General features: G+C 36.1%; 1 protein-coding gene across 1 annotated transcript; it reads right to left on the bottom strand.

Annotated features, from left to right (window-relative positions):
- Window positions 1-2,530: 2,530 nt before the first annotated feature.
- On the bottom strand, window positions 2,531-22,538 carry LOC129886372 (probable manganese-transporting ATPase PDR2). The gene is made up of 21 exons (XM_055961025.1): window positions 22,077-22,538; window positions 20,236-20,325; window positions 17,388-17,590; window positions 16,580-16,652; window positions 16,298-16,470; window positions 15,996-16,167; window positions 15,237-15,341; window positions 15,024-15,134; window positions 14,819-14,905; window positions 14,460-14,642; window positions 13,294-13,344; window positions 13,088-13,213; window positions 12,381-12,460; window positions 10,298-10,406; window positions 6,537-6,665; window positions 6,335-6,400; window positions 6,157-6,228; window positions 5,468-5,619; window positions 4,821-4,932; window positions 4,599-4,715; window positions 2,531-3,893 (listed from the first exon to the last, which is right to left on the bottom strand). The coding sequence occupies exons 1-21, from the start codon at window positions 22,323-22,325 to the stop codon at window positions 2,817-2,819; spliced, it is 3,537 nt and encodes a 1,178-aa protein (XP_055817000.1). The 5' UTR covers window positions 22,326-22,538; the 3' UTR covers window positions 2,531-2,816.
- Between the last annotated feature and the right edge of the window lie 1,005 nt (window positions 22,539-23,543).

The raw sequence follows: 23,543 nt of genomic DNA, 5'->3' as shown, positions 1-23,543 counted from the left end.
TGTGTACACTACACCTTCTCCAATATACGTTGTTGTTGACTCTCCTGAAATCAACCATAGTCAACCTTGGATACTGTTCACCTCTCAGACCTCCACCCTTGATAAGGAAAAGTAATACTTTCCTGCGTTTTATATTACTAATTTATAAAATCAAAGAGAATTTTATTATATTTTTCTCTTTCTACACCATCATTAATAAAATTAGTTTATTAAATAAAATTTTCACCTAAGTATTATTTCAAGTTTTAAAATACTGGCTCTTTTTTGGGAAATTTTAGAAATCAGAAAGTTTCCTAAATGAGGCACGTGATAATTATAAGTTCCACGCGTTCCCCTGTTCTTGCTTAAGGAAACTTTTTGTGTATATAGATGAAATAGTCTCGTTTTAGTATGATCACTAGAAAGCTTTTCTGATTATACGTTACTCAAAGTGAAAATAATTTAGCAATGAAGGGAAAAAGAAGTGCTTTTCTGTAAAGAAAAGCTTGTGTGATGAAGAAGACAATGGAGCTTTCAGTTTTGTGTGACATCAAGGCTTGTGCAATTATCGTTGATGCTATAAGTTAGCACTGACAGCGATAATAATCGCAACTAAAGATATAAAAGTCGTCGCTAATAGTTATGCTACAAGTTAGCATTAAAGGCAAACAATCACTGCTAATAGTTATGCTATAAGTTAGCACTGACAGCGACAATAGTCGCAATTAAAGATATAAAAGTCGTAGCTAATAGTTATGCTACAAGTTAGCAATTAGAGGCAAACAATATCGCCACTAAAGTTATACAAGTCGCCGCCAATAAGTACGCTATAAATTAGCATTAGCGGCAACAATAGTTGCCACTAGAAAATATTAACATCGCTGCTAATAGTGTTACTACATGTAGCTTTAGCAGCAACAAAAGTCGCCACCAAAAGATATAACGTCGCCGCTAATAGTTATGCTACAATGTAGCATTAGCGGCAACAACAGTCGCCACCAAAATGTATTATAGTCGCCGCTAATAGTGATGGTACAAGATAATATTAGCGGCAACCACTGTAAGAAGTCGCCGTTAATAACTATGCTACTAGTTAACATTAGCGTCAGTACTAGTAGCCAGCAATAAGTCAAGAAGTATTAGCGGCAACAAGAGTCGCCACTAAATGTTAAGAAGTCGCCGTTAATAACTGTGCTACTAGTTAACTTTACCGTCAGTACTCGTCGCCACCAATAAGTATTAACGTCGCCACCAATAGTTATTCGCCAAGATATTCTTAGCGGCAACTGTAGTGGACACTAAAAGTTGTACAAGTTGCCGCTAATAGTTATTCAAAAAGTTGTTATTAGCAGCAACAAACGGTCGCCACCAAAAGTATTAAAGTCGCCGCTAATAATTATGTTACGAGATAGTCTTAGCGGCAACAGTAGTCGCTACTAAAGGCGAAAAGGTTGCCGCTAATAATCATGCTGCCAGATAGCATTAGCGGCAATACTAGTCGCCACCAAAAGGTATTCGACAAGATATCTTTAGCGGCAACAGTAGTCGACATTAAAGGTTATAAAACTCGCCGTTAATAGTTATGCTAAAAAGTTATTTTTAGCAGCAACAGTTGTCGCCGCTAATAGTTATGATACAATATAGCATCAGCGGCAACCTTAGTCGCCACCAAAAGCTATTAAAGTTGCCGTTAGAAGGTATGCCACAACAGTTGTCGCTGTAAAAGGTATACAAGCTGCCACTAAGCTATATTAACCGCCTCTGATATGAATATAAGGTGAAATAGTCCATTATTTTTTAGTATTATGTTTGGTAGGAATTTTAGGTTTATGTATAACTAATATACCCTACATGGTGTTATAGGGTATATAAATACTTTCCATTTTGTGGTATATAAAAAAGATGAAGTCTCTTATTTATTTTTTTACTTGGGGAAGGGAAAAATGGGAAGGATATTACAAGGAGGAACCGAACCTTCACCAATAAAATGAAAGTTCAAATAGCAAACCAACTGAACTATTAAAATTTTTCGGTGAAATCTCTTGTAGAGTTGATTATACAATTTTTTTTACTTCAAAATGAACTTGAATAATTCTAAACGTATGAGATTAGTTTGACATCTACTTAATGGTACAAAATTGAGATTATTAAATTATGTAAAGCATCTCGTAACGGTTAGTATATGTTTATATACAAATATCTATTTAAATTTGAGAGAAAATAGTGAATAAGATAGGTACAAAACTATTTACAAAAAGAACTAGAATAATAATACATAAAATTTGTTGGATAAATTTAAGGCCTCTTTGGCTTTAGGCCACCGTTTTCTTTAACAGCTTCACTTATGATATACAAATCATAATACGTGAAAGATTCATCTTGGGCCATACAAGGGGATAAAACGGACCTCCCCTTTGCCAGAAACTAAACTGACTTATTATGCAAGAGACTTTTTAGATTTTCCTGAAACAGCTATTGTTAAGACTAATATTTTTGTCCGTCCAACAAATTCGGAAAAGGAGAATGAATCATTCATCCGATTATGATGATCTTGACAGAATTTGCTCTAAAACAGTAGAAGAAAAAATTCAGCTGTTTCCTTTTCAGTTCAAATCAGCCATAAATAAAGCAACACTTCTCTCTAGTTCTTGTATATAAGACAAAAATGAGCAAGCTGCTGTGGTATTATATGGTATACAGAGATGATGAAATTTAGTTACGATATTTCCAGTACAAAAATAACCCGTCCAGCAAGCCTTGATAGATATATTGCCAATAAAATGAAGCTCTGCTGACGGATCCACATCTCTGCCATTCAAAACTGATACAACTATGAACTAATTGCGCTTCTTTTCTAGACTTGCTGCTACACGACGTTGCCTTTGCTTCCAGGCAGGCATCTTACCAGGGAAAGCCCACCTTAACAACCTTTCCCAGGCATAGCAGACCAAAAATGTCATGAATGCCCAAATCAGCAGCTTATCTCTCAACCCTTTTGGCATAGGAACTAACTTCAACCAGTCATTTAAGTCCCTAAACAAATCAGAGGTGATAACTGTGAAGAAACCTACTGCAGCCAGAAGTGCGTATAAGAATGGTTTGTTTTCAGGTATGCTCTGGTTGAAAGGGTGGCCCATGTAGTTCACAGCAAAGGTTGCTACCTGTAGCATCAACCCCACCATGTATGAAACCGTATTAACAAGGTTCGGATGAAACTCTGAGTCTGGCTCAATGCATTCGGCCGGCATGTACTTGGTAGCCTCATTAACAGAAGATATTAAGAAAAGTAGGTGGATAGCAAATTGTCCAAGGAGAGAGAGGAAGACATAGGCACAGAAAATATTAGGATGGGGTCGCTCAGCTGAGAGTGTTGGAAGGGGCCGAGCATGTGAGATAAACAGAAAGAAGGCTGCAGTGAAGACCCCACTGATTGTAGCTTGAATATCACCTAACTTGACACCATCTAAGTACATTACACTCAGGACATAGGCAGTAGCAAGGCAGTTAAGTCCAAGTATCTTAAACATCTGCAGGGTGGTTACTAGAGTACTACGACCTTGACGGATGATATCAGTGGTAGGGCAGACAGAAGCATGTTTTGCAGTGAATGGTGATGCCATTGATGCATCCCCAAGCTTCACAATTGGTGCCTGACCATCACCTCCTCCCTCATTAAGCTCATCCATGAGTTTCTTTAGCTTCTGCCGCTGCATCTCTGCAGGTGTAAGATGGCGGCTACCAGCTTGGCTATTGCTGGTAGCTTTACTTTTCGAAGCGCCTTCTCCATTTTCTATAGCAGATTTAAGTTTCTTCAACTTGGCAGGTTTTGCAGTATCATTTTTAGATGATCCATCAGAAGACTTTTGCCCTTTAGGGGGAGGCATTGCATTAAGTAGAGCTACTCCCACATGTGCCTGAAACAAGCAAATCCCACTAGTCTCACATATTGGAAAAGGGTTGTCAGCCAAAAAAAATATTACAACACAGAAGAAGAAGAATACACAGTACAGTAAAACTACAAAGCAGGCCAAACAGCAATGCCTCAGAAAAGTGCAATAAACTACATCTCCATCTCAAAATACACACAAAAAACGAACCCGCTTGCGTTGGTGCAGTGAAGATCCTACTTGAACCTCTTCAAATAACATGCAAGGGACAGTAAGTGAGGGGAAAGAGCAGTGGGTAGGAAGGAGAGCTCAGAGCATAGCTAGTACTTGCTCACACAAATTGCCACATCAGTACGAAGAAACTAACGGCAATACACTAATAAACTACACATGATCAACTAACGACTAGTTATGTAAAATGAGGCAGCTCATCTCTGCCAGAACACTCCTATTACGGGCAGAGGACTTGTCATTTTTCCAGATGTACTCGTGTAACAAGTATGACACTTGGTATGAGTACTCCATGTAGGTTTTTCAAAATACACAAAAAAAAACTGAAAAGATTGGATGTACCCCTAAAGGATACAAAGCCCATGTAACAAAGGACCACATGATGGGACTATTTTCCTGCTATGCATCAAGGTGCTTAGGTTGCCTCCAATCAAAAGGTCTCCGAATCAAGTTCTGCACCCATTTGACAAATAAATTTGTTAAAATAAAATGACATAATACCTGCTTTAGAGCTCCAACATCATTAGTCCCATCACCACACATCAATGCCATTCTTCCCACGGACTTAAAAGTGGTTAATATAAGTTCTTTTTGCTCGGGGGCAACCCTTGCAAATACCTGGGTAAAATGATACCTAGGTCAGGATATGAGTGAAAGTGTGTGTGTGTGTGTGTGTGTGAGAGAGAGAGAGAGAGAGAACAGATTTTATCACATATTTCCAACCTTTACATAAGGAACAATTTTGGGGACAGCAGATGTCTGCTGCAACATCTCGATGCACTCGCCTCCAATACAGAGATCGTAAGCTTCTGATAAAGCTCCAACTTCATTTTCACTACAAATGTATGTAACATAAGATTATGAAAGCTGAAAGAGAATATGATTGAATAATGTTTTGTTTATTGCACAAAATATCTCAGTTAATTCATCTTAATTTTTTAAAGAATTTGATACCATGCACAGACGGGTAAAAATAAGGTAAGCATGAATTAATAACCTAGTAAAAATAGTAACTTGCGTGTTATACATGGTTAAATCACAATACCACACTGACCATGTACAAAATCTTTACACTTTCACTCTTTCAGCATAACAAGTAAAATCCATTTATATGAAGAATATAACTCAATATATTTACTAATGCATGGAAATTCACTCCTTTATTTTCTTTTAGCTAATTCTTCAATAAAAGGAAAAGCAAAAAACATGTTTAAGATCAATGATACAGATTTCCCAATTTTTTTAGCACAAAAACAAAGAACATAAAGCAATTGTGGACTGTTAACCAGCAAAATCTTCCATAAAAATAAATAACAAGGAAAACTGTATAAGAGCAGAGTTCAATACTGCATTAAACAGTCATTTTCTACCTGTAGCTGACTATTTCTGTCTCATCAGGAGAAACCCAGGCATATTCTTCCTTGTTCTTTGCACGTCCCAGAATCAGTGCTGGTTTTGAGATAATATGGACTTGTTGAGCCACGTGGCAAGCTGTCAAAGCTTGATCACCAGTAATCATGACCTATTATAAACCATGGTTATAGATGAGTACTGGGAGCTTCAAAGTGGTAAGACTTTTTTTGAGAATAAATTCTCTTTTTTTAAAGAATGTAAGTGGTAAGACTACATATGTAAAAAAGAAAATTCTATAATCCAATATATGTAATGAGTCTTTCACAGAACTTCAAACCTTATTCAATGCTGGAATTTTAAAGAATTACTCAATTGAAGATGACACTCATAGGCTTAAACAAGCCAAATTAGGTGTTACTATTCATAGAATCACTACATCAGAAGATTGATGGTCCTCTAGGTCTTTGTAACCGCTTCCCTGCCTAAGCAAGCTTCTGCTAAGTGACTCCGCTGGGGTTCAGAGATAATATGCCAAACACAAATTTACCAACTAGGAAAACAAGGACCGTGATCATGAAGCACTATGTAATTAGTAAAGGGCTACTAACTAAAATAACATCATCAATTGTTCAGCACAGTACGAATCAGTAAGTGGCTGAGAACACAAGAAAACAAGGAAAAGAAAAAACTCAGCCAAACCACATACCAAGTCATGAGATGATTGCTTTAATTCAGTCAAGACAGTGGCTGAGTCTCCTCTGATGGGGCAATTGAATACCTAATATATCATCAAGAAGTAATACCAAACATGTCAAAGAGGCTGCACAATATCCCTGGAACAAACATCAGACCATTATAGCACAAAAAGAAAAATGAGCTTTTACCGCAAAACCAGCAAAAGTAAGGCCACTTTCCACCACATCTCTCTCCAGGCTTCTAGCTTCGCTAACCTTCACCAAGTTGAGCATGGAGAAAAGTTCAAAGAAAATGAAGTGTAATAGCAGAAAGAAGGTTGAAAGCTGGATACCATGTAATAAGCAAACAAGTGACAGCTAGAGGAAATTTTTGCCATGGAAGGGTTCTTACTGTCATATCTGGCAGAGACTTGAAAGCCAGAGCCAATAAACGTGATCCTTGACGGGTGTATTTCTTATAGGTTGGCACGTAGGATGGTGGCACATCAATGAGCCTTTCCTGTATTGTCTCCGGTGCACCCTGGAAATATTTTTAGTAAGAGAAATTGATTTAATAAGCAAATCGGAATATTAAACATTAACTGTACAATGGAAACCAAAAAATGTTCTTTAGTGAAACAAGCTCATTTGAACTAGCGGACTGAACTGGAGAATCATTTCCAAATGCATTTACTTTAGCTTTAAAATAATCAAGCCAAACCAACCAACAAACACAAAGAAAAAGTTGCCAAGAAATAAAGTAGCATGCATCCTGTGAAGGCAATGCGGAATCAAGATTTTGACTAAGGGGGTTCAAAATTTGAAGAAGTAGACACACGAACTAGTCGGAGGAGGTTCGACATCTACTATATATACATAAAATATTATTTTAATCATGTATAAATAGTATAATTTTCTGCCGAAGGGGGTTCGGATAAATCCCTTAACCCCAAGGTGGCTCCGTCACTGTGTGAAGGCACTGGGTTTATCTGAATCCTCATGTGCTGCAAAAGACTAAGGGGTCGTTTGGTTGGGAACAAGTTATCCCAGGATTAGTTATCCTGGGATAAGGTAGGATAACTTATCCCATCACTATGGTATAAATGGTAGGATAAATTATCCCAGACTTGCCAACCAAACAAAACATCATAATTTTATCTCGAGACTATTTATGTTAATCCCTTACACCAAACGACTCCAAAATAAAAAACCCATCTTATAGATATATGGACACACCGTTACACACGGCACATTCAAATTAATCAAAGAGCTCCCAACAAATAACTTTAACTATCGTCAAAAAATACTTTTGCCATAAACACCAACTTTCTTTATCATTTGACAACAACAAACTTGAAACAGGTTTTACCATATCATGACGACCACTCCAAAGGGCATTCTTCTACAGTTCCTTCCCTATAAAACTGCTCATATAGTGTACTAAGTGTTGCTCGGTTTCAAGTATAAGGGGTGATATAATATCCACATAAAATTCAGCATAAGTAATTCAATGATTGGTCACATTTTTTAAACTTGCATATAATTAAGCTTTACTTATACACTGTTTGGTCATCATTTTTGTAGCTAACCTAAACAATATTTGTGTAAGGTACGAATGAATCTATGCATTATTTTATGTGGGATAGATGGTGGAATTTAAATAAATCTTTTAAACAATCCCTTTAAAAAAGACAAACAAAACACATTTTAAACTATGCATTGTACAAAAAAAGATACCTGTATAATAATTGATGCAATACAATCCCTACATTATAATACCTATATTACAATCCTTGAATTATTAATCCCTACATAACCTGCCTCTTAAGTCTTAACCAACTGACCCCTTAAGATTATTTCAATGCCTCCATTGGATAACCTGGACCATCTCAACCCAATCTAAGCCATCAGTTCTCCTACTTCACTAAATATATTTTCATCCGTCAACCTTGAATTGCTAAAAGCAATAAATGTGAGCCCTCCATTTTATAATAAGCATTTTCAGTAAAGTTTATTTCTCCTATTTTTTGTTCTCCAAACATAGATGTAACCCAGAAACCTAATACATACATAACTAGATGTAAAACTTCCTCCGTGACTAGCAGTAACGGGTAATTCTGCCTGTGTGGACATGGTCTCATAACCAGATAAATGAGGAAGGTTGCGGTAGGGTGACAATCAGCGTAAAAACTAGCCAAGTTCGTTTGGAATCCTCACGTTATAGATAGTAATACTTCTTATTTGTATTTGCATAATATTGACATAGTTTAACTGGGAGCGATATGGTCGGTGAAGATTCATATAGCTCACACAACCTTATTCGGTACTGAAGCGGGTTTTTTCTTTTGTTGAATTGGTAACTGTGAGGTGGTGGTGGTGGTGCTGACAAGCACAATTGGTGAGAGGTGACCACCAGTCAAGAAGTATCAGTCACCAATATTTATTCTCTATGCTTCTAACTCTTTAATAGAACTCAAAGAGAGAATATAAACACGGTTCATATCGATATGCCAGCCAAATATCCATATTTCTTACCCACTTTTGTACTTCAATTACATGAAGTACCTTAGTTACTAGCAAGAACAACATACCTAGTGTAATACCACAAGTGAGGTCTGGGGAGGGCAGAGTATACATACACCTTAGTTCCTAGCAAAGCTATTTAAAGTCATCATCTTGTTATTTAAAGTGATAAACCGAAAAGAGTTATTGCTTCATGAGTGAAACCACGCCACACACTTCAAGTAAGTGTGAGCTTGAAACAATGACGTACAAAGTAATTCAGATGAGAAGTGATCGATTATTTGAATCTCAACTTAAGAAGTTAGACCAATATTGACATTATTTTATGTTTGAAGCTGATATTAGTTATTTCAAAGACGATTGAATATTATAGAACTAAATTCAATATGATGCTATTGTTTATTTGTCCACGAGTCGTGTTCAAAGAAGCATGCACTTCTCTTCAAATCCCACAGATCATATGTCACTTGCTTGTGCTTTTCGCTCTAATACAACTAGTTGCTATATCACCAAATCTTCTACTAAACACCAGTGCAATATTGTATTCGTTCTTTCACGGCTGCATCCTGTATCAATATCTCAAATTCTCCACCCTTTATGCTATGAATAACCTTTGCTTTTCTTTAAGTCAAATTTTTCAATGTTTTACCTCTAATTCTAATCATAACGATGTCTTTCCATCCTCAACAGTTTGCCAGATCCTCTGATGCTTGTTGAAGGATAATGCAAATTCACCAAAGAATATGTCTTATCATAATTTTTCTGACAAAGCTCCACTTCTATTTTTTTGAGAATGAAAAGATTTTACATTTGTTTGATCAACTCAATCTAGTGTGAACTCTCATCGCTCTGATCCACTATAAAAAAGGTGTTCTATTGGGCAAGCATCATTGTTCTTCTTTCTATCATTTGGATCCATTTCCCCTCCAGTCTTTTAAGGAAATTTGGTTTATCAATAACAAAAAGGTCTAGAAAAATCCGTCCCAAAACATCACTCTCTCGAAAAGAGAACCGTCTAGTTATGATTGTAGGGATTTGGTCTAAATTTCCAGAGAGTTAACTAAGTAGAGAGGAGGTAAACAATCAGTGTCTGTACATAGATCAGTACCATAATTAACTTCTCATCAATTGGGCTTCAGTTGATACAGAATCTCCCAAACCAAATACACTTTCTTCACATTGAGTAATACAATTCCAATAGTTTATCTTATCATGTCCGCCTATGCCTTCAGATTTAGTGACTATCTTCCAGCCCGAACAGGGTATACAATCATACAGCCTTTTGATCCTTGAACTATACAATGAGTGTGCCCGCAAGCAGTGGAAGACAGATAAGAGGCACACTTGATAAGAACATATACTAAGAGTTTAACAAAACAAGTTCACAGATAAGCAGCGACTAGGAAATTATTCACTCCTTATTTACCAATGAAGAAGCCATCCACTATCTATTTAGAGGATCATCTCTTTAAGTGGATTGAAAAAAGTAATGAGCAGTATAAAGTATAGTAATGTAATCAAAAAGGAAACCTAGGAAACAAGCATTTGACGAATTCGAACTATACTAGAGGTATTTCTAAATCTTATCTGCGATATGCTTGACCATATTCAACCCAACAAAGCTGGATAAGAAGGAACTAGGCATCAAACCTTGACAAAAGCAAAAAATTGCTCCTGAATACGAACAACAACAGCCATTCTTTTCAAGTGAGACGCAAAATGATGTCGCTGCACAATTTGAACAGCATCACCTCCACCTCTGCAGTACAGTATTAAGAAAGAGAAAAAAAATATTAACAAGAGTGACAACTATTTTTGGAAAAAAAATGAGGATAAACAACTTTTTTCTTGTAAGAAGTTCAAGGAACAAAATCTAAAAAACAGATCCATTGCACATGATAATTTTCTATTAAGCCATTTCTATCAAAATTATCTCTCCACTTTATCCAAACTGTGTTAGATGAATACAGAGTGAAAAATACAACTTTGAATCAAATAAAGACACTTGAAAGTACTTTCAACAAATAAGGATGATGAGGAATAGTGGTATGTTCATTACTGTTGGTCAAAGTATTTATTTATTTAACTAAATAAGGAACAACCTGAAGAGACAATGAAAGGCAATAAATGAGCCAATCCACAACAACTTAAGGTCGTAAGAAGTTATCAATCTAGCTGAACTGATTCTAACAATAACACAACAATTAGAGCCTTCTATGTCACAAGCAAAAGGTGAACAACATTGGAGCTAGTATTGTTTGTTGAAAATAACATTTGAATGGATTTGGTTTCAATACAGAAAGGGACATTTACTTTTGGAAGTCACGGCTATCTCAAAATTGTGAAAACAAAAGAGCTAGTTGGAACTCCACTAAAAAACTACTCCCTCTATACCAATTATGTGGCACTTTTCATTTTTCGAGAGTCAAAGAATTTAAGTTTGACCAGGAATTTGCACATGGAATCTTCAAAACTTTTGAAATGAAATTTATATATTTGTAAACTACGTAAAAAGTACTATAAGTCAAAATAATTGACAATTCAAATTATTTAAAAGATATATAAAAAATTTACGGTGAAAGATAGACTTGTTTGAATCTTGAAATTCGAAAGGTGCCATATAAATTAAGACGAAGGGAGTACTAGGCAATGGAAGTTGGTTTCTTAGCCTGTTTGCACAAGCTTCCAAAATCAGCTTATTTGAAAGTGTTTGTTTATAGAAGTGTTCTTCGAAAATTGGGGAGTAACATTTTGTGTTTGGCTAACCAATTTGAAACACAATATTACAGAAGAAATTTGCGCTTTCCTAAGATCCCAAAAGTGCTTCAGGGGAAAAGCTACAATTTTAGCTTCCGAAAAACAACTTTTGTTGCCTATCAGAAACACTATTTTTTTCCTTCTAAAAGTTTTGGTCAAACACCTCAACTCTCTAAAATAAGCAATAACAACATCAGACCCAGTGTAATCCCTCAAGTGGGGTTTAGGGAGGGTAGGATGTACGTAGATCTTGCCCCTATCTTTGTGGGGTATAGAGGTTGTTTTCGATAGACCATCCACTCAAAAAGAAAAGTTTCCAAAACAGCCCGCAGTCGCTATTCTTTGGGTGCGCACAGGGTAAAAACCCCATAACTATGCAATAGCTCGCAAACCACATAGGAGAGGTAACCCATACTAGGCAAGCCCGGGGCAGCAAGCTCGACCCAGAAGGCAAACCCCTTGCTTTCACTGGCAAAGGGTTTCGAACTTGAGACCTCCCACATGGAAGTCCCAAGCTCAAACCATTAGGCCACCCCAAAGGGTGAAACAACTCTAAAAAATAAGCACTTTTAACTTCCCAAAAGCTTGACCAAACAGACTATATCTTTTATCGTGGAACATAAAATACAATAGAATAGATCATTCAAACTCATTCACCATCTGCCAAAATTAGTCAAATATTAACTCATAAGACTTGTATGATTGTTTATCCCTTTACAAAAGAATGTATAACTTGAAAATCATTGTAAATAAAGGCACAAATGGAATTGTTTATCCTTTTACAAAAGAATGTTTAACTTGAAAATCAATGTAAATAGAGGCACAAATGGACAAGCAAAGAAATATGACATGAAAGGAAAGGAGTAACTGTAGAACTACAAGGATCAACTGAAGATTATTTAAAGCAGTAGACATCTGAGGCCAAAACTACTCTTTTTTAATAGCAGTAGGAAATGACATCTCGAGCAAAGCTTACTTTTTTGGCATGGCTTTTTCATCTGATTTATATGTCCAATCAATCCCTTTAAGTGCAGCCTTCTCAAGAGGATCACCCACCTACAACAAGAAACAGGATGTTGGCAACAGAGGAAGGCATAAAAGTTTCAATGATAAAACTCAAGCGACAGTTCTAGCATCAAATAAGGTAGTTTGCTTATCTGGTGCTGCAACCATACAACAACAATGGGTCAACGCAACAGCAATGGTCATCAAAATGAGGATGTTTTCAATGCAAATGTTGAAGGAATTAACACCAAATAAAACCCCAGAATCCAAACAAATGAAAAATTATTGTACTTTTTCCTTCCTTCAGATAGACATAATTGCATCAAATGGCCGATATTTTTGATAACTGAAAACCTCACATGTACTTAGCAGGCACACGCCTTAACCACAAAAACTATATTAAATGACTAATATAATATACATGAAAGAGGTCGAAACTAATAGTGGTCTACGGAGTTTTTTTGTTGTCTATGGATGTTCCAGTGACTATTATATATCAGAGCATGTGACGTACAGCATAAGCAAACATCCATGTGGCATGAAGGTTAGATCCTAGTGGGGGGCTCTTCACCAACAAAAAGGAAGTTGTGAAGAAACAAAATCAATGTTGTTCTTACTTTGCTACACAAATATTATAGAATGAGTTCCAGGACAAAACTATGAGGCAGAATTAGTTACCAGCTTATTGTCCACAAAAACCAAAGAATGACAAGAAGAAAGAATTTCCAGAGTACGAGTTGAAACTGTAGTCATTTCTCTTTCTAAGTCCTCACTGTCGGTCAATCCACCAACCCCTGAGAACTCCTGAAATTGGAACACCAGAAAAATCAAAACGTAAAAGTTCAGCAACTAAGGTAGAAGACTAAAGTATACGACTGTCATACCATGTCATCAGATGTTAAGGTTCCAGTCTTATCGAAGCAACAAATATCAACCTGCAGGGAGAAAGGGTAACAAGTAAAACCAAAACACAGAAGAAATATTAAAGTCTTTAATCCAAAGAGCATATTGGAATAAAACACTGATACACTGAACAATCTAAATGCTGCTAGTGAATTTTTAAAGGCTTAAAACACAAACTTGCGGCCAATACCAGAATCTCATATAAAACAAGGAAAGCACCATGAAAAGAATTTGAGCATCCCACCCAAAACATAAAAGCAATGAGTGTAATGGCTCAGAACATTACATCTCGGGTAACCTTGCTCAACCAATGAGGGTTGTATTCTCTAACAACCTTCCCCATGTATAACCCGATTGTACAGATTATGCGTATTTTTGTTCTTTTATTAAAGAAGATTGAAGAGTTGACTTGATGTAGAGAGAGATTATCCTCAATAGGCTGAAGAATGTGCCCAAAGCAAGAGAGTGCAGGCTCGATACGATGAGGACTGGGCCTAGAGTTATTTGCGCTATGGAGAGAAACACGACTCAACAACCTTAGGAGAGAACCTGGAGCAGAATCAGTTGCTTGATGGGCTAAATTGAGTGAGAAATGAGAGAAGCCCAGTGCAGCTCGACGACCTTGGTGAGAGAGAGAATCCAAAAGCAATACAACAGGGGGGGAGAAGAAAGTTATGTAATTAGGCTTACCAAAATTTGGCTTTGCTAACATGTGAAAGAAAATTTGAAGTGCATACTTATTTAAAGCACATAGCTTCACCCACGAACTGATGTCTTTTAATAACACCGACCATGATATTATGCAACCCATAGGGACCTTAGAACTCCATCCTTTTTTTTAGAATGGAAAAAAAAAGGTAAATAATCTACCCTTAATTTTTCCCTTGCAAAAGTTGGTCTAACAGTAGCCTAACCATGTTAAATGACTATAATCCAAAAGCCAGTGTTTTCTGGATTTGCTTCAAGTTGATGAAATACAGAACCATCAACTATTTCCCCAGACAAAAAAAACATATGAAGAATATAGAGGAAAGAACACATGCTACCCACCCATCAAGACCCTCAAATTACTCCTGCCCAAATGGTCAAGGATTTCAAACACAAGAAAAAATGTCTAATATGAATACTCTTAGGACGCAAAACTCACCTTTCCAGCAAATGGGATCCGGAAAGGTTCTGTGCAGAATATTCCTCGTCGTGCTAGAGCAATTAAAGATGTATTAACAGCTATTGATAACTCCATTGGCAGCTCGGGAGGGATAACTGAAGTAATTATCAATGAACAACTTAGAAACAGCTTGTATTTACTTCTTGTTGGGTCTTCTAGCCCCTGCATGTGACCACGTGCCAAGGAGAAAAAGGGAAAGAAATTAGCATTCCATGACAAAACTTCATTCCACTCCAGAAGCATGGCCGGTTATCTGAGTTACTTCCCACAGCTGATTTGAAGGAGACAGCTGAAACTAGGCAAGCCTAAGCCATCCAACCAGAGAACCAAGATAATACCTTTTTAAGAACATAGCCCGCTGCGATTATGGCAAAAATGACCAAGAAAAGAATAAAAAAACCACTTTCCCAGCTGTTAGCAGTAACCTACAAAAAGTGATACGGATATCATGGTACTTTGAAAATCCAACGATAGCATCATTTGTAGAAACACAAATAATAATGCTCATCTTGAGATACCAACAGATTAAAGAACAGTACTTACCCTCTCTGTGGAAAATAAAATAGTCCGCATAAGTTTGCCTTGACTGGTTTCAAACCCAGTTCGTAGAACAACAGCTAAGCATCCACCATCAGGGGTCTTCATTGGATAGCTCTACTCATGATGACAACCAAAGGAAGACCAAAAAAAACGGAAAAAGTTAATGAATAAATTCTAGAAGCAACTAAACATAAAGAGTTATCAATCATTGACAACCTTATCGGGTGTATGCTGCAAAACTTTGGTTCCACCGAAAAGGACATGGGCTTTATCTCGCTTAGCAGACAATGTCTCCCCAATTCCTCTACCCATGATTGAAACCTGAATGGATAAAAGGGGAACGATAACAACTAAAAAGATATACACCCAGCATATAATAAAGACATAGAGGCATGAGCACCACAAGTTGCAATAAGAGACAGCTTGATGAACTTAGACACTAATCATTTTGCCATCTCCCGCTCAAAGTATTCAATAACTGACAACTCATAAATTTGAAAAGGGCTCAGTGCATCAATAGCTGGACCTAGCATCAATTTGTAGCCGACACAGAAAGAATTGAACTCCGACAGAAGGATTTGCTACATCCTTTAGACAATGGAAGCTGAAAATGTGCAAATGTGGAGGCAAAACATGCTCAGTCAAACTCTACAAGTATATATATTCCCCTATTGACTGGGGGAAATGGCTATAGAGACAGCATTGCCCCCTCACAATCAATTTATCAAATTAGAGATATCCCACCCAAGTCCGATTGAAATGTCAGTCCCTTAACATGACACGAAAAATACCAAAATCTACCACAGGTACGTCTATGATATCTTTGAACAGTAAGTAAAGAAAAAATAATGAATGCCATCTAAAAGAGCAGTTTCCCGCAGCATCTCATCTAAGAAAACAAATAGATATACATAGTGCAGCTACATTTACTTGTATATAAACAGCAGCAAACAGAGAACAGAAAAGGAATATTACCTTCCATTGTGGAGTAGATTCGCCTGTCAGAATAGCCTCATTCACAATAGCAGTTCCAGCTAGCAAAAGCATGTCGGCAGGTACAGACTTGTCTTCTCCATTTTGACCAACAGAGCGCCCGACGGACACAACATCTCCGGGTAACAGTTCGGTCCCAGAGAGTTTCACCCACCTACCATGCACACCTCTTAACATTCAGCATGAAGAATATTCATATCCATCTATTGATGTTTAAATTGCGGTACATGTGGAAAAAACAAAAAAAAATAAAAAAATAGGGAGCAATGCTTGTCTTGACATACTTTCCACAGCGATACACCATCAAAGTCTGGCTGTCAACTCTTACACGTCTTAATTCAGACAGGGTCTTCAACCGGCTTTTAGCCATTGTTGACTCAAACATAAACAGCATAAACAGAGTGAACAAACTGTAATACCAGTATTCATCTAAGCACCATAAACCCACACAAAAGACCTGCATATAATGAGCACCTGTTAGAAAATTTTGAAAACAAAATAAACAATAGGGCAGTGACTGCAGTAGGAAACTATCAAATTGATAAATAATTTCAATCAAAACATACCTGGAAAACAAAGAAGGGCTCCATGACCTGCTCTTTCATTAGTTTCTGAAATGTTGGCTGAGGATATTCAAACCTACATGGTCAGGTAAGCAAGGCACAATCAGTTCATCGAACTTGCATTTGAAATCAACAAGCTGGAAATGTTAATCACATAAAGATATTAATATGATTATGTACTAGTCATCAATTAGAATTAAAATAATAATAGCAAGAAAGGTTTAGAAGATACCATTTCGGTATTAAAATAATAATAGCAAGAAAGGTTTAGAAGATACCATTTCGGTCCAAAAGCTATTATAACCTCTGTAGTATTAAGGAGTTCGTGAGTCTATTTCCTTATTGTAGGACTCAAATAAAATTACAGCATTGGGCATTTCTTTGCTAAAAATTATGAATACCCTCCTTCATGCTTACATTTCACCAAACAAATATAAGATTAGAACAGAAAAGCAAGAATTCCATTCCAAGTATTACTTGATGGTCAGACATCCCAAAATATGAGCAGCACCCAGTATGGACTTATGCAGTTAGCAGCACACATTAAAGCAACACCTGGAGTAGGATCATCCTCATGCCCCATAAATAGCAGTTAAAGCTCAAATCAAGGAGAGGATTTTTTGTCAGTTGATAAACTGGGGTCTCTGTTACTTTAATTTTTTTCCCTGCCAAAACTTTTTTATTTCCAGAAAGAGGAGGAGAAGGGGAGCAGAGCATTGCAGGAGAACCACAAAATGTTTTGAAGAATACTTGACACGGGATATCATAATGATCTGCCAAGGGAATGCATAGAAAAGAGGGAAAAACTCACACATTCCGGCCCCATTTCTCAGTTGCCGCAACAACTTTAGCTTCAGTTCCATGGCCAGTATTCTTAAGGTAGTATCCAAACGTCTCTTTTGAAGGATAAGGAAGTTTGCTGAAAGTTCCTTTCTCCTTTGAATAGATGTACTGTTGCTTCCTGAATTCAAAATATATCTCATCCACGCTCTCAGAAGACGAAGAACCAGCCAGCTGCATAAACAGAGGAACAGTTTGACACAATCAGGAGATAGAATAAAGAGTTTCCTTTTTGTTGGTAAACAGATAAACCAGTTTGAAGCTTCGAACCTTAGAAGCAGTACAGAGCTTGAAAACACTAGATTTTTCCATGGATCGCAAGCTCTACGGATAGCAACGGGGCAGGGTGGGGGAGGGGGTTGAAACATTTTTGGAAAAAAGATCCAATAAGGAGCAGGGTGGAATGAGGGCTTTGTAGATGAAGCTACTGGATGTAGAAATCTGTACCTCGGTTAAGCTAGCTACTGGGCGTAGAACTCTGTACCTTGGTTAAGCTAGCTACTAGGCATAGATATGGAAAATGGAGTATATAATGTATTGCTGTTGATTCTATGTAAATTGTCACAACTATTTTCATCTGTTCTTTTGAACATTTAATTTGTGAGACATGAATCATGAACTAACCTTTAGTTGGTAAATGCTGTGTCTTTTTCTTCTTGGTTGAAACTTTTTAAAAATATTTTACCCATGACCAACAAGTAAATATTTTACCCATGACTAAACTATAGGTAAATGTAATAAAGTTGATATTATATTAACAGCTCAGTAATTTATGTATAAGATCAGTACTTCCCAGCTTTCTTATGTTCACCAGGACTAAAGCAACCAACGTATACTTATTTTTGATTAAGGACTGATACAAGCTTGACCAAAATTTTCTTGTTGGTCCATATGAGGACAAGCGGCAAAAGCATGAAGAATCCTGAATACTCATCTACATATTGCAATTTACTTCAAGTGAAAGACTAAATCACTAAGATGGAGAGATTAGTACCATCCTAATGGTATAAAAATGGGTCTCTTATTAATCAAATTAAACCACCTCATTAGTGGAAGTGAGTTAATGGTTGTCATGATGCAGAGAATTGCTAGTGATTAACACCTATATCTAGACGAACAACTGTTTAATATCTTCCATCAATTGAGAATTCAAGATCTCCACACTCATACAATCATACTCTTTCAGTTATCTCTTTGAACTTACTTCAGTTAATTCTTGCAGCAAAATACCACGTTGACCTCAAAATATTTAGTACTCTTAAGCTTGTCACTTAAGTCATAGTTTTCCTTTCTGAGTATCTTTTTTTCTGTGAAACATGGTCAACAAGAGATTGTTATGATTGGAATTCAAGGAATCTTAGGTAGGAACATCTACAGGGCCCACCTGTAAGCACTCCAATTAGATTGATACAGCAAAACATTTACCAAATACATAGCAAGATTAGCAATAATGGCAAGGCCCTGAGCTCAAGAATTTCCATTATTGATCTAATTGGCCGCCTACCTCAGAAGGGGAGGGTAAAGGAGAGAGAAAAAGGCTAGTTTACTCAATGAAGCATTTACAATTTACTTCAGTTTGTTCTGGTATAGTTGGAATTGGAGTGCAGGCAACATATCCTCTTGCTTCTCATCCAATTCTGCAAGGATGGTAGGATTGGGAAAGCTGGCATACTCTTTCTCCTCTTTTACGTCCTTATTAAAGGCAGTGTTGTCGAAGGCACACTAAAGCCCAGAAGCGAGGCTCAAAACGTGTTGAGCGCTTTGCGTCGCTTAATGTGCGTTCCAATCTCGTCATCAAGGTTCTAAGGCATACTTTTCCTTGCCAATGAGCCTCTTCTGAACAAGTGACACCAAACAATTGATATTTCACTTCATCGTGTTTTTTTTACCAATTTCTTTGTTCATATATTTGTCATTCATGCTTATAATTATTAGTCTTAGACTAAACATATATATTTATGTTTTTTCTCTCTTTGCGCCTTTTTTTTAAGCCCACACTTTATTTGAGCTATGCAATTAAAGCCCCAATGGACCTTAGAGTTTTTTTGTGCTTTTTGCTTTTGATAACACTGAATAAGGGAAGCAAGTAACGCTTGAATCTTTATGCTCTCCTCTTTTTATCTGAACCAAAATATACGTAGATTTATAACCCAACACTTCAACGCACCCAAAAAAAAAAAAGCAAGCCCACTAAGAAATGCCTGTCACTCAATGTTAAGACTCAAGAGTACAGCATACAGATCTACGCTCTCTATGTCAAAAAAAACATGACAGTCAACCTCAAAAAGTTCGTAAAAGTTATTATGTTGTTAAATGTGAACTTTTTCTACCATTATCAACCTCTGGAACAAGTACTAATAGTTGATATGACTATCACGATAATGGAAGCTGTCAACCTACTGCTATAGCTCATTTACACTCTATGAATAGGTAAAAGAACAATGCAGCCTGTTAAACTTGTTATCATAAAGGAACAATACCGCCTCTTGAACTTCTTAAAGAAACGTAATAGACAAGATAATGAGGTCAAGAGATTGGACCCTAGACAAGTACGGTGTCCTACTCCAACAGATATTACCCTTGGGACACCTTCAATTTCCTGTCCTCTTTTTTATTTTTTCGGAACGCCTTCAATTTTCCATCCTCTTAATCAAAAGAACATAATCTGGTAGATGGTTTAAATTTTCGACCATTTCTTATTTTTTTTCTCATTACTTGGCGAGTCACTTTCCAATTAGTTAACATACAGCTACTATGATAAGAACAAAAAACTAAAGTATACATCTAGCAGAAATCTCCTTAAAAAAAAGCATCTGCACCTTTCGAAAGTGAAGAGGCACAACTTCTTTACTTCCAGAGAACTTAGCTGGGGTGACTTTACAACAATCTGCTCGATGTATGTCATCCACCTGTCCAGGCAAAGGATTAAATTAGGTTAGAATTGTCACCCAACTATCTGCAATATGAACCTATGTCTTGGAAATCACAATATGCAGTAAGCAAATAGTACACTACTTTAACCACAAGCCTTGTAGCTCGGCCAGTATAACCCAAGGTTACATATTCACCATCCTCCTCCTCTTAGCCTCTTGAGAAGCACAATTATTTACAAACTAGCTTGTCAAGATTCTAATTATGAAATAGGAGTTCTAAATTGGTATCGAAGCAACTAGCAAATGCTCTATCTATGATTGGGAAAAAAAATCTGTTCATAGAGAAGGGAGGAGACTGGGATTACAAATCTTCTTTGCATGACTGCATTGGGACCATCTCAAATCTCATTTCGAATTCTTAACAGTAGGATGACATAAATAGGTATAATCATAACAATTTCATATCCTGAATTCCATAATTGTGTAATACTTTATTTAATCCCCAAGCAATTGATCCCCCTCCCAGGAGGATAAACTGATGAAATTTGGCAATCAAGTAAAAATAAGTTGAGCAAACACATGAGTTACTACAAACTCTTCTTTGGCATAGTTCTCACCATGGCTGAGGAATCTGAATGAAGATATAAGAACAAAAGGTACTATCGAATTAAGCATGCCTGTTTCTTCGGCTTCAATTCTTTTATACTTCATACAAAAGAAGCTGCAGGAGAAAGGCAGTCTATCCACTTCAAGTGATACATAGAGATGGTACAATCAATTGGAAACTGAAGTATGGGTGGGTCCAACGTTGAGGTCAAAGGCATATGCCAAGAGAAAGGGATAGTAGCTTATACTATTACATATGCAGATTTAAATAGATCCATGTTCGTCTCATGCAGGCTAATTTGCTATGTCATTTTGTATTTAGGTCAAGTTTCATCCTTAATATATCTACTTGCTAAACAATTTACTAGAGTTTTAACTGTTCTAGCTAAAGTTGATTCCTACCAACTTTCAAGTTCAGCCCGACAAGTTGTAGCACTTATTCACTAAGCCCAAAATAATAGCAAAATGTAGTAGCAAATCTGGCAATCAAACAAAACACCATAGAAAAAGAACTTGAGATAGCCAAAATTGTTCCTAATTTCCCACTTCTAACAACATGATCTAAATTAGTCTTTTCCTCATAATCCAGGCATTTCTTTTGTTTTTGCTTAAAGAAGTCTTCAACAATATCATTTCACTTTAAGGGTGTGTTCGGTATGTAGGAAAATCTTTTCCAATTTTTCCATATTCGGTTGGTCAAACATTTTGGAAAATATTTTCTCTAGGGAAACAAGCTACTTAAAAATGACTAAAAGTGACTTCCCTAATGAAAGTAGGGAAAACAAGTTACACTGGTGACATTCCACATTGATCGTATCCTCTCGCACTCTCCAACAAGTCTTCACGCCCACACTCCATAACCCTCATCCCCACCACCCCTGCCTCCCAACATCCCACGGTATTTGTCTAAATTATATATAAATATTTTTAAGGATAGGAGTAATATTTTTTCAAGAAATTAACTTATTTTCCTAGTAAATATTTTCAAGAAAACATTTTCATTCATATTGAATACACCCTAAATCTGTAGCACTAGCATTCCCCAAGCTTTCTTAGCAAAACCCACTACAAAGATTATCTAATAAACAGAAATTTCACATTGAAACAAAAAAAAACAAATACTAAGTAAAAATAATAATGATAATAACAATCCAACAATCTTATTTACTTATTTTGCAAACCTTGGAATACTGAACAAAACGCTTGAAATCAACGGACCAAACAGTGAACAGGAAGATCAGAGAATGAAAGGCAACGAGGGCACCAAGAACTATGAAGGCATCCGCAATGTCTAAGCTAGGTACTACAGTTAGAAGCCAAACACCGTAGAGAATAACAAAAGGCCAAACGTCCAAACGCCATGACCAGTGTCTCTTCTTCAGCAAATCCACACTCTCCACCACTTTCCCACCCACTTGAAATCGCGTCATCTCTCAATTCACTCTGGATTCAGCTCTCCTCCGATGCGCCGTCGCCGTCGCCGTCTCACCGATTGGTACGATCTTAACGAGTACTTGAAAATTCCGATCTAGTTCAATCAGATTGGGGAGAAAGAGAGGAGACTGGGTTTCATCGATGCGTTATAGACTTATATATAAAAGGAGAACGGAAGACGAGGAATTGGAATCTTGAAAAGGAAGTACAGATTTTATTAGATTTTTCAGTTTCAAAGCTATAAGTGTTCATATATATTGTTATAATTTTAATTAATTTTAAAATTTTAAATATTAAAATAATTATTATTTGAATAAAACAATAATAATTATTCTGTTTGGCTGCACAAGTGATATTACAAGGTTATATTAAATTTTAAAATAAATTTAATTTTCTAAATTTAAAATTTATATTAGACAAATAAGAATCTTTATAAATGATATTAAATTAAATATATTAATTAATAAACATATGTTCTTAACTAATATTATAAAATATATATATATATTTTTAAAATTAGTATATTTTAAATAATTTAATCAAATAAACTAAAAGTATAAGATTTTTATAAATATCATGAAATGAATGTTTGACAAAAATGTTAATATTATAAATATAATGACATAAAATTATTAAAACATTTGACAAAAAAAATAATCTATCAAGTTTAACTAAAAAATAAATATTTTGCAATGTGAAAGTACTAAAACAAATGAAATTGAAAATATGACATAAATCTTAAATTCAAAACAAAAATTTAACATAGTGCTCTTATATCAAATTTTAACACAACGTACATAAATATGATTTTAAAAATTAAAATACTAACAAAATTATTTTTAAAAAGAAATAGAATATTAAATAAATAATATGAAAAATTGCGTGGAATGAAAAATTAAAGATTGAGAATGAAATGAAATATAATTAGAAAAATAAAAAATATATATTTAGAAAATATTTAAAAAAAATAAATGAAAATGAAAAATATAAATATAAATAAAAGAAGAATTTTAAAAAGTTTCATGTAATTATATGAAAAATATCCAAAGTTTTCATTTTTGATCGAATTCCGTCTAGTAAGCCTCGAGATCGGCTCGAACCCGCAACTTCCACGATAGGGCGGTGCTCTGACCGATTGAACATTTTAGTGCTACGATCTCTTTTTGCATAGAGCTGCCATGTAATTACACCAATTCATAACCCTCCCATGGGAA

Source organism: Solanum dulcamara, chromosome 4, assembly GCF_947179165.1.
Source record: "Solanum dulcamara chromosome 4, daSolDulc1.2, whole genome shotgun sequence".
In the NCBI taxonomy this organism is placed as follows: Eukaryota; Viridiplantae; Streptophyta; class Magnoliopsida; order Solanales; family Solanaceae; genus Solanum; species Solanum dulcamara.
Note: the sequence above shows the minus strand (reverse complement) of the source record. Positions and strands in the feature narration are given on the sequence as shown.

Bases quoted from the DNA above. Each gene is read 5' to 3' on its own strand.
- LOC129886372 (XM_055961025.1), bottom strand. From the start codon at position 22,325: ATGACGCGATTTCAAGTGGGTGGGAAAGTGGTGGAGAGTGTGGATTTG. The intron at 16,471-16,579 runs GTATGTTTTGAT...CATTATATGCAG, and splicing joins AGCCCTTCTTTGTTTTCCAG to GTCTTTTGTGTGGGTTTATG. The intron at 13,214-13,293 runs GTATGACAGTCG...TTCCAATTTCAG, and splicing joins CCTTAACATCTGATGACATG to GAGTTCTCAGGGGTTGGTGG.